Source organism: Pteropus vampyrus, unplaced genomic scaffold, assembly GCF_000151845.1.
Source record: "Pteropus vampyrus isolate Shadow unplaced genomic scaffold, Pvam_2.0 Scaffold25, whole genome shotgun sequence".
In the NCBI taxonomy this organism is placed as follows: domain Eukaryota; kingdom Metazoa; phylum Chordata; class Mammalia; order Chiroptera; family Pteropodidae; genus Pteropus; species Pteropus vampyrus.
Genome location: NW_011888806.1, coordinates 9546010 through 9558272, shown reverse-complemented (window position 1 = coordinate 9558272; position 12263 = coordinate 9546010). Strand labels below are relative to the sequence as shown.

The following is a 12263-nucleotide window of genomic DNA, read 5'->3' as shown; positions in this document are numbered from 1 at the left end:
TTACATAAGACTACATATAGTACAATACTATTTTTATAACGCTCACCAACAAAAGTAAACTATGTAGCATAGGGATATATGTATAAAACAACAGCAGCAGCAAAGCAAAGGGAATGATTCAGGATAGTACTTACCTCTTGGGGAGAAGGGTGGACTGAGGATTGGAGTTGAGAAGGAACACAAACGTAGGGTCAACCCTACCAGAAATGTTCTAGTTCTTAATTAGGGAGTGGTTACACAGGTGTTTTATTAGTATGCTTGATAACTTACATGTTGCATAGATTTTTATATATGTACCAAGTACTATATACAGAAATATAGTGACCAGTGGTTGCCAGAGGCAGGAGTAGGGAATGGGTGAAGGGAGTCAGAAGGTATAAACTTCCAGTTATAAAGTAAGTCCTGGGGATGTTATATATAGCATTGTGACTATAATTAATATTGTATCATATATTTGAAAGTTGCTAAGAGAGTTGATATTAAAATATCTCAACACACACACAAAGTTTATGGGTTGTGACAGATGTTAGACTTATTGTGATCATTTCACAATACACGCATATATCGAATCATTATGCTATATATCTGAAACTGTTACGTCAATTATATTGCAATCAAATAAGTGACAAAAAAATATATAGTGACCAGAAATACTTTTATACTGTTAAGAGAGACTGTGATAATAAAAAAATCACCATCCCTTAAATGTACACATACTACCTTGTGAAAGCAGAGTTATAGCTGGTTAGGCAGAATGGTGGAATTTTTCAGTCCCAAGGAACACTGGTCAACCACTGATTAGTTGTGGATCTTGGACAAGTTACTTAATATCTTTGAATCTATTTTTTAATTGTAAGATGCAGAATTATTTGTAGAGATTAAAGTGTAACTATAAAGTGACTGGTATGGACTACACATTTTAAAAATTATACTTATTAATACTCCCCATGACCACTAAACTAAATTTAAGAAACCTCTTATATTCTAAAGAGTTTATTCAGATAGACTGAATTTAGCCTGAACCATTATGATAATGGAAGAGTGGTTTGTTAAAACAACAAAAACCACCAGAATTTTTGCATTCAAATAAAGTTGCCCCTCAAAAAAGCTATCTACTTCTTTTGCTGAAGTTACTATTGGTAATTAAGGGTAATTTAGAAATCTTCCACTGGAACTGTCTGCTTTTGAAAAAAATTTTTTTCTGTGGAGGAAAACCTTAATTCTTTGAGGGGAGATTTCACATGTGACAGTCATAAAATATTATGAATCCAGTCTAATGAATAAAGTACACAGGGCGATAGTTAAGACCTTGTTCAAAATTAACATGACTATTGTGAGACCAGTTCTCTGGGATGACTCGCAAATGAACTCTTCATGCTATTTTCAAAGAGGAGTTTCGGAAAAGTTCTTAGCAATGGCAACATTGCTCAAAACAAACAAACAAACAAACAGACAAACATCCAAATTATAGCATCACCAGGTTACTACTTGGAAGGATAAGATTCATCTTAATGCATAAAGAATGTCATTTCTATATAGTACAAGTCTGCAGTTGCTGAAGAGACAATTGCTTAATCAGTCATTAAGACTGGTGCAAAAACTGACATCAGTTGCCTTTAACTCTTCTTGTAAGAGTAATGAAAATCTTCCTATTTTTGGTTAAACAAAAAGATCCCTTTTATGAAAAAAATATTGCAGCCAACCTACTAAATTGATTTGTATTTGAGGGATGGGGAAACAATTACATCATTTTGGTAAGATTCTATAAAAGCAAGCAATGAGAAGCAACATTACACAGACCTTATAGAAAGAAATTCCTATTCATAATAGATACATGCAATATATTTTAGTCAATAAATAGCACTAATATAAACCCAGCTCTTTGATCTCAGTATTTGGGAGTGTACGTGATAATTTATTACTTTGATTTGCTAGAGTTTCACTACACAGATTTATATATGGTTTTTAAAAAATTAATATTAAAATTTTATTGCCACTTGCAACTCCTCATAAAGAGGAAAAAGAGCCAATGACATCCCAATAATTTCTTTAAAAGTCTAAAATGAGAAACCACAGAAAACATTCTTAACAGATAAGATATGAATTAGATTCTAAATGCATTCTCTATCATATACCACACGGAGAAAAAAAGGAACAAAAAATTCTCATGTTTACCAATTGCCAGAGTAGTTTATATGACTTCCAACAATCTCTTATCTAAGCATTTAACAGCATTTTAAGTTCAAAATACATTTGCAAATTAGGAGAATAAACAATACTCCTTAAAGGGAGTATAAAGTTTATTCAAACATTTAAAAAAAATCAGTTACACAGAATAAAGTGAAATTATTTTGTTTTTAAAGTGACAGTGCAATATAATAAAGCAGTGGCTTTAATAACTATGTGGGAAAATCACACGAAAGCACCTAAAAATATATCTTGAAGAATATGCAAATTTCCACTTTTTTTTTTTCCATTTACAACTTCAAATTTTTAGCTCTATTTTACATCACTTTTTGGTAGGCGCTGTGAACATCTGAGGTTAAAGTAACAGATCTCACAATTAAGTAGCCATCTTTGAGTATTTCATCTATTTATACCTATGAATATAATCATCTTTTAAATGCATGATTCCTTCAGCCTGACTCTCATTTCTTGTCTCAAAGAATGTGTGTTTAATAAAGAGACTATGCATATTGATTCCACTATTTATCTTTTCACACCATTGTCAGGTCTTTCAAGGCTATGCTGCTCACTGCCCATACATAATATGTTCCATTTACTTTACTTCTCTTATGAGTAGTTCATATTTTATGGGTAGCTAGTCATCTAACTTAGTATGTTAAATGGCTACTGTAAAATAAAACCAGAAATGGAAATCTTCATGCTCTTAAACTTTATACACATGACAAAAGCAGAAATGTTAAAGAAAAAAACATTTTGAATAATCTTAGAAACAATAAGATCAAAATCTCCTTCACCACAAAAATAAATATAAGAGATATACCAGTAACCATAGCTAGACTAACACTGTAATACAAAAACTTCATTAGATAGGAGAAATACACAACTGAAACCAGGTTTTGAGACTTATTCTCTACATCCAGTCAGTTGTAGCCAGTCTAGTTAAGTGTTATAGAATCAAATGCTTTTGAGATTGACTGAAATATGGTTATAGTCATACAAGAGAACACTGGTTCAGATCTGGCAATGGCATATGAACTTGCCCAAAGGCTGAAATCAAAAACTAGCATAACTGGGGAACTTTTAAATCTGCTTCCTGAAAGACCCCTTTATCTGCTAGCCTGAGCCCTTTTACAATTTTCCTTTTCTTTTCTGGGGTCTATTATACCCAATACGCACTGGCTTTTGTAATGTGACTTTCTGATCTATTACTGTATTGACAAGCCCAGGTTGCCATCAGAGCTACTAGGCAATGAACTTCAGGGCTAGGGTTATGGTTCTTCACTGCTCAGCTTCCTTATGAACCAGATGACTGACCAACAGAGAACTACACTAAAGTCTAAGGCTTGGCTAAAGGAAAATTTAGGAAGGCCTGGGAAAGAGGTACCAAACTGCCTTGCAAATTCGAAATAAATATTTTAATATTCTTCATAAATATTTTAAAAAATACATATAATGAACAGTACCATTTTATAATGCTAGTTAAAACCACGAAGAGGTGTATCAGTAGCTGTATCAATATCCTGGCTTCAAATTAATGTACAGAAATATTTTCAATTAAAGTTCAGTAAATATACCAGAGGGGATTAAATAAAACAGGAAAAACAGTAGTTTCAATTATTTTGTTTTTACCAACAATATCTTTTATTGGTACTGAGGGACTTAAACTAATCAGTAAACTAAAATTATAAAAAAGGTTTTTGTAAAAATGCATTTATTTTCTGATAATAAATTAATCTAGATTCTGTACAGTTAGAAAAACCAGGATGATGTCAAATAGCAAAAGAAAAAGATAATAAATCTTGGGTTCAAAAGTCAAATGATTAAATAAATCAAAGAAGGACGTTAAACGTATTTTCAGATTCCACTCATTAGAGTCATGTAATTGGTACCATTCTTTCTCAAGGTCTCTTGACCAGAATAACATCAACCCTAAAGCTTTCCTGTAATATTTACTCTGGTTCAAGTTTTGATTATGAAAAAATTCCTTTTGCATGGGATGAAAAAAATAAAAGTGTACATTCATTCAGATGAAATTAGTTCAGCTAGGTCTTTTATGTCCTAATCATTCAAACTTAAATTAAGATCTTTGTACAATACTCCTAATAAGCTTTTAAAAATGCAGCCAAGTAGTACTCAGAAAGATGAAACATTTTTTTCTACTTCTATAACTATGCAAGAAATTGAAAAATCAACATCTAGAAAAAGCAAGGCATAAATTCATCAGCACCAAGTAGAAATGCTCTTCAAAAGGAGCAGATCTCTTATGTATCCTGATATCCTTGTGTTGATGACTAGGTTTCTCAACTCTCCTTTAGAAAAAATCCACTGCCTAAGGTTTACACTTTTAGGCAAAAAAAAAAAAAAAGGAAGGTAAAACTTAGCAAATGACTCCACTTTAAATTTTGATTCATCCACACTTTTTAAAAAAATAGATTTCAAGGTTTTGGCACTACTTTTAAACATCTTTCAGAGGAGGTATGGTTTCAGGTTAGAATATCTTCTTTCCCTACTCAGTTATTTGCTGACGTGGGAAGTATCTAATTTAACTTCACTACTAATAATTCTTTAGCTACCATTCCAAAAGTTGTACTTAGTCTCAATACAACAGTTTACATTTAAATAAGACTCTAGTAGCAGTTAAAACTGTTCAAAGATGGTCATACAAAATCCTGGTTGTCTTTCTTGCCTATCAGACAGATATGACTAAATTGTTGGCGGCTGGAACTCAAATCACATACAGTCAACAACATTACTGGATCCATGACCAACATCTCGAATTTGGCTGGTTAAACAGGCACACACAGCTACACCTGCTCCAGCTCTGCAGTGAGACACAGATCCAACAAGCTCCCACCTGAAAAGACAGAGGAGAAATATTATTTAAAACAAAGCATGATTTACTTTACTCAAAATACCAACCAAGACAAAAACTCCCTATTGTGGGACTGGTTTTGAAAGAAGCAGGCTTCCTAAGGATGATATCCCAAATGTTTTATATTAACTACATCTGGTAGCATTTTAGTACTTTGGAGTAAGTAATCTGTTACTGGAAAATTCCATTAAAGCATAGAGAAAATATTAAAATTACCTATTCAGCACTGGATCAAATGCTTCTACTGTATTTAAGTATGCATTGCCATTATGACCACCAACTGCAAAGATTTTGCCCATCACTGTTGCAATCCCCACTCCACCCCTGGGAGTGGTAAGTGCTGCTACATAATCCCACTTGTTGCTTCGAGGGTCATACCGCTCAACCGAACTCAGAGGAGAATTATCATCAAAACCACCTAAATAAAGAAAGATTTTTAAAGGGTTACATTTCATAGAAATTAACTGTTAAATCTCAATTCAACAGCTTCTACAAATCCAATCTTTTAAAAACATTTTAGAAAATAGAGAAAATCAGGGAAAATAATTCACCTCAACACCTATCACCACTACCAACTCCTACTAGACATTTTCTACAATTCAAGATAATTGAAATAATATTTTACTTCACTACTAGGATTAAAAATCTTAAAGTGGGAAAAACTGGAGTCCCCATATCTAAGAAGATAATTTAAGAGAAAACACACACACACACACACACACACACACACTCATATTTTTCCTTAGCCTCCTAGAGGCAAGCAAGACAGCACTGAGATTGCTTCTCTGTGTGTGTACATGTATGTACTATATTTTCAAACAGTAATAGGGTTTGAGAAGAAACTAAATTAAATCATTTGATTTATTTAGATAACAATTAAAGTTTTCCAACCATCTCTCTTAAAACTGTAATTACTGTCATAATTATAGACAGTGGACTATGACTGAATTTTACTAATCTTTGCCAAAACTACGTCTTCATGCTGCATACTCTAGATGATAACGGTCCTCTGTATAGATCATTATAACAATGTTACTTATAATATTCCTGAGGGTTAAACACAGACTGTCTTTTTTTAGGCTCTATCTCAGTCTACATGAGTAATAATTCTCTTTGATGACTAAGCCTATTTTCCTGAGAACAGGAAGAGTTGATATTATGACCGGTGTATTTAGAAACAAAGTCAGTAAAAATAATATCAAGAGTCAACTTCTCTAATGGGTTTAAACTTATTTAATTTAGGTAAAATTCACCAATTTTTGGTGCATAATTTGATGAACTTTAACAATGTATACAGTAGTGTCATTGTCACAATCATGATATAAAACAGCCACCTTTCCCACTGGCTTCCTATCATTTCTCTAGGTAATGCATATAAATTCATAATACAGAATTCAAAGCAGAGGAATAGAAAAGGCAGGATGCAATTAGCAATTACTTTCAAAATATTCTTATTCAAATCAATTGTACCAGTTTTAAGTAGGATGTGAATGACCAAGAAGGGTTTTTTTAACATTCAACCTAAGTCAGTCTTATTTTTACCACATCTGTTCTAACTGTAAGGGCCCAGAAGATTTAATAAGTAACAGCAACAATGATACTCTATTGACATTACACATGTCAGTGCCTATGCTAGATAGGGTGCTGCGAGAGGTAGCAGCAGTATACTGTAAACTCTGGTTTCTCATAGACCAGAGTTCAAATTACAGCTTTGTCATTTACTTAGGCATGTGACTTTGAGTAAATTATTTACTCTCTCTAAATCTCTGACTCCTCCCAGAATTGCCTACCTGATGATCAGGTAAGATCTAAAGGTAAATTATGTTATTTATCTTCTTTAATACACATGAGCACTGGAAGATTCAGCATTACTCCTATTACTTACAGATATTTAAAGGCTATTGTTATAAAAAACTGTTAAGTTATGTAACACCAAACAATTTACATCAACATAGCGAGGCATGTGCTAGTGACAACCTCTTTGAACTCATTTCTTCCTCTGTAAAGGAAGGGATTACTAAGCACAATATAGCTACACATTTACTGGGAAACTACAAAGTACCAGATGCAGTTTGAGATGCCTAATATATATTACCTCTAATTCTTAAAACAATTCTGAAAGATAAGTGTTATTATAGGTCTTACTATTGGAAGTATGTTGGGTGGACCAGAAATAGCATCAATTTCACTAGGGAGCTGTTAGAAATACAGAAGCTGAGGCCCTCCCTTGCAGTTAACAGTACCTCTATATTCATATGCATATTAAAGTTTAAGAAAGCATTGCCCTATGGTTCCTTCCAATTCAGTTAAGTCAAAAAATAACATAAAGATGCCAACACCCATCATGCACAATAAATACATATTGGTTTGCTTAGTCAACATAATTCCCTTGAAGTGAGATAAGAAAAACATATCTTAAATCTTTAAAGATTTTAGCAAAGTACATTCAATTTGTGTCCTTACATTAAAAATACATATCTTATTTAAATGTAATCCCTTACTTTAGATAGATATACTTGCTACTCCTAGTAAAAATAAGGAAGTAGAAGTTTTAAACATGAAGAGGAAGATGTAAACAAAAAAGCATGAATGTGAACTGTAAGAATTCAAAAGCAAATCTTAGGGTGGATTCCATTTGAACCTAAATGCAATATAATTTCAGTTAGTTTGTTGTTGTATAAAACTGTCATTGTATATCCTGTAATAAATTAGAACACAGAAATACCACCCACTCACCAACAACGTATAAGCAACCATGGAGCTCACTGACTCCATTGCCTGCTCTTCGTTGACCCATTTCTTTAACTTCTATCCACTTATCCAGATGTGGATCATACCTCTCCACACTAGATAAAGAAGCTACTCCATCATTGCCACCAACTGCATAAACATGGTTCTAAATAAAGAGAAAATAAAAGCAAATGATATCAGATTTTGAATTGACATATATTGTCCTAATGGTAGATCAGAATGTGAAAGAAAGCAGTATTTCGTGAAATAATGTAGTAATTAATACTGAAGATATGAATATATCAGATCTTTCCTTATTTGGTTAGAAATGTGATGCAATGCAACCCAATGAGCAAGCTGCCACATAACTTACTACTAGAGCCACAGAGCCAACTCCTCCACGGGGAGTATTCATTGGTGCTACTGTACTCCACTGATCAGATTCTATATCATATCTCTCCACATCGTTGAAGCAAGTGTTGTCATCTAACCCTCCAATGGCATAAATCGGGCCTCCTAAAGAGGCCAAGGCAATTCCTCGCCTGCAAAGATAATAAAACACACTTTAGCACCTGGGTTTTTTTTTTTTTTTTAACTAGAAAAAAAGGTAGCAAAAAAGCTGTGCTAATGCAAGTCATTCATCGTGCTAACACTTCAGTGTTTTCTTTCCCATTATTTTTAGATTTATCAAAGCTTCTGAATAGATGGCTACAGGGCTGCAAAAGTGTGCAGGTCTATGTGAACAGTGCCCTCTGGAGTTTTACAATGCATAGACTACACAGGTTAAATTTAAATAAAATAATAAACTAAAACCCAACAAACTACTATAAATGGAGTCCAAAACATTCAATTAGTAAAACACACAGTTGCATAATTGAGAGGCTGATGAACTGACAGATGGTTTGCTATGGAGGTCAGAAGTCAATCTCATTTCTAAATTCATGTAATTGCAAAGAAAAGTTTTGTTCCAGGGTATCATGAAAACAATAGCACATAAAAAATCAAGTTTTATATTACAAGTTTTATATAACATTGCTTTTCTTTTGAAGGGCATTTATTTCTCTCCTAGGAAAGGAAGAGACTTAGTCCATGTTAAAAGACAATACATTGTAATGGTGACCAGAAAAAAATTATATCAATTTCTTAGAATACATTGCAGCGATCGAAAGTTGAACTATTCTAAAACTATTATCTGTCATTGACTTGGTGTAAACTTTGGATAAAGTAGAATATTTTATAAACTTCTACTACCTTGCTTCTTCATCTGTAACCCATTTGAGAAAGGAGTAGACACAACTACTAATGAGTTAATATAGGTAAAGCACTAAGAACAGTGACTGGCCCATATTAAGTGCTATGTATTAGCTACTATACAATTGGGCTTTGAAATATGTACACACGCACTAGAGAGCAGCTGCTCTACTGAGATTCTAATTCTAAGTTTACCAAAAGAGCATCCTAGGAAAGAGTTCTGAAGGATAATATTCATCTTCAGTCACCTTAACCTCTTTTCTCGAGTATAAACAATGACTTACAAAATACTGTGAATAGAAAAAATTTTAGGTGTAAACACATGTGCCCTCTAGAACATGAGTCATATCATGGCAGCAATAAGTGTACCTAATAATTCTCCCTCTCTCTTAACAGACTAACCCCAAAAGTAGATGATGTTATTAGCTATTTCCTATGCCTCAAACCTCTCTTCTCTTGATTTTCATGACATTGTACATTGGAGTTCCCTTCTACATCTCTAGTTGGTGCTTTTCAGCTTCCTTTATCAGTGCTTTCTTTTCTACTCCATCATTAAATTATGAAAGTCCCTAAAGCCTCTTATCACCCTATACTCTCTTTCTGTAGGTGATCTCATTTTTTCCATAGATTTAGGATAACTCTAACATATATACCCAGACATATATTCTACCTCAATTTCTACCTCAAATCTGTCTTGCTGGCCTTCAACCTTAATGTGAAATGAAATTCACTCTCATTGTGGAGGGCAGCATTTTAAGATGTCTCCACCAGGATATTCACCCTCTAGTTTTACTCCTATGCTTATGATATGCTACATTATATAGCAAAGGAGAGATTACCTGAGTGGGCCTAATCTAATCACACAAGCCCTTTAAAAGCAGAAAGGTTTATCCAGCGGGAAGCAGGAAACAAGTCAGAAACTCAAAGAATGAGGTGGATTCTGCATGCCGCTGCTTGTTTGACAATAGAGGGGAACATTTGGAAAGGACCTGAGAGTGGTCTGTAGGAGCTGAGAGCAATCCCTGGCCAACAGCCAGTAAAAATGAGAAACTCAGTCCTATAATTACAAAGAATAGAATTCTATCAATAATCTAAATGACCTTGGAAGCAGTGTCTTCCTCAGAGCATCCAGAGAAGAGCCTAGCCCGGCCTACACTTTGATTTTGGCCATGTGAGTCCCTAAGTGGAAAAGTCAAACCTGTTGGACTTCTCACCTATGGCACTGTGAGCTAATAAATGAATGTTGTTTTAAGCTGCTAAGTACGTAGTAATTGATTACAAAGCAACAGACAACTATTGGTTTTCCTAATTGGTTATAGAGCAACAGAGTACATCCATAACAAGATAAACAAAAATTTTATTCTGTTCACCGCCTTGTTTTTTCTAATGCAGAAAACTGCATGACTATCCATACCCAGTTGCTTAACGCCAGGAACTGAAGAATCATCCCTGCCTCTACGATATCATTCTTTCTACCTCCCCCATCTAATTATCATTAAATCTTGTTGATTATATACTTCTGAACTCTCTCTCAAATATGTGCTCTTATCTCTATCCCTACTTTAGTCCAAGCCACCATTATTTTTTGACTGAAATATTACAATAACCCTTTTGGTCTCCAGATTGTTTTCACTCTGGCCTTCTCAAATCTCTCACTATTTCATATGCAGAGGATCTTTGGAATGAGAAATCATTCACCTATTTTTTAAAATAGTGTGTGTGTGCATATTTCAAAGCCCAATTGATAAAATAAGAAATCTTGGCAAACCTAGAAAGCCCTCATTCTTTGCCTACTGTTTCAGCCTTATATCTTGACACCATTTCCTTTGATCTCTCAGCTGTACTGAACTTCTTTCATGCATTCTCCTCTCATTCACCTCCAGATTTTCGTAGACGCTTCATCTCTTTCCACCCGCCACTCTTCCTACCACCACCATTTAACAGATTAAATTATCCCAGACCTTCAGATCTTAGGTTAAATGAGACTGTAAGATCTCCCCTCTCAAGCACTGTTTACTTACTCTGTGCTAACATTATCACCTTTGTAATCATGCCTTTATTTGTATCTTCGCTTCTAGAATGTAAGCTCTATGGAGGTAGGAGCTTTGGCTGTCTTATTTATTGCTCTATCTTCAGCACCTGGTATGTCTTGCAATGGGCACTTAACCAGTATTTGCTGAATAAATAAATCAACCCCTAGAGATGCTGTTAGGATAATAGGTTTCAATAAAACCACAGGTTAAACAAACAACAGTCGATTTTACTAGAAAGATGAAAAAGTGGAGAAAATAAAGAAACCAGATATTTTACATGTGAAAATGACCCTGGAATGCATACTGAAAAAATGATTTGGGGATACAAATTATAAGCAAATAATAGGATGAAATAATTGCATTTCTATTATTTTTTATACAGTTGGACAGCGAATGTAAAGTGCTCAGGGCATATTTTAAAAGATTAAGGAAATTCAACCGCTATTTTGCTAGAAAAGTTTCATTCAATCCTTGGCTAAAAATTAGCTTAGCATGATAAAGAGACAAGGGGATAAAGATTCAAAATGTACTTGAAGATTTTCTCCCTCATTTTAATTCAAGCACTAGAATTTAAACTATTTGTAGTTTTCACAGAGCATAAATCAAACCCTATTAAAGTATTAAAATGTCATTTGTAGATAAGTGGGATATAATAGTACATTTCAAGATGAGCTTTTTTTCCCTAAGACTCTTTCTCCTCATGCAGTTCAACTTAAAATTGCTTGTTTTGGTAACGTCTTTTTTAACTCTTACGGAATGTTGCTACATACAAACCATACAAGCAATGTTTAAAGTTAGGTTTTATTTGGATTTATTTATTTATTTTTTAAATAAAATTAAAATTGCAATAGAGATGTTTGGTTTTTGTTCTCTACACAAAGCTACTCTTAAGCAGTTTTTTTAATATTCAGATAGCCCTCTTTTTCTTTCCTCAATTACATTTTCGATCTGAAACAAAAAGGGAGAATTACTGTAGTATCTAGATTTATGTCAATTATTAAGCTCAGTCTTTCAAATCATCACCCTATTTGCTGAATTTTAAATTTGAAAAAGGAAAAGAATAGGTAATCTAATCTCTCATTTGCTGCAAAATAAATGTTATCTTTCTGACATATACATATATAGTTCCAGTCATTGAGAGGTATTACAGTATTCTCCATTACTATTATACTGAACTATAAATATTTATT

General features: G+C 33.6%; 1 protein-coding gene across 1 annotated transcript in view; it reads right to left on the bottom strand.

Annotated features, from left to right (window-relative positions):
• Positions 1-2085: 2085 nt before the first annotated feature.
• Positions 2086-12263, bottom strand: part of KLHL8 (kelch like family member 8) — a 55919-nt gene continuing 45741 nt past the window's right edge. Inside the window, exons 6-10 of the mRNA XM_011356384.2 lie at positions 9041-9053; positions 8163-8352; positions 7796-7955; positions 5276-5477; positions 2086-5041 (exon numbers count right to left, since the gene is read on the bottom strand). Coding sequence (XP_011354686.1) covers positions 4918-5041; positions 5276-5477; positions 7796-7955; positions 8163-8352; positions 9041-9053 — 689 coding nt within the window. The 3' untranslated portion in view covers positions 2086-4917. The remainder of the gene's footprint in view (positions 5042-5275; positions 5478-7795; positions 7956-8162; positions 8353-9040; positions 9054-12263) is intronic.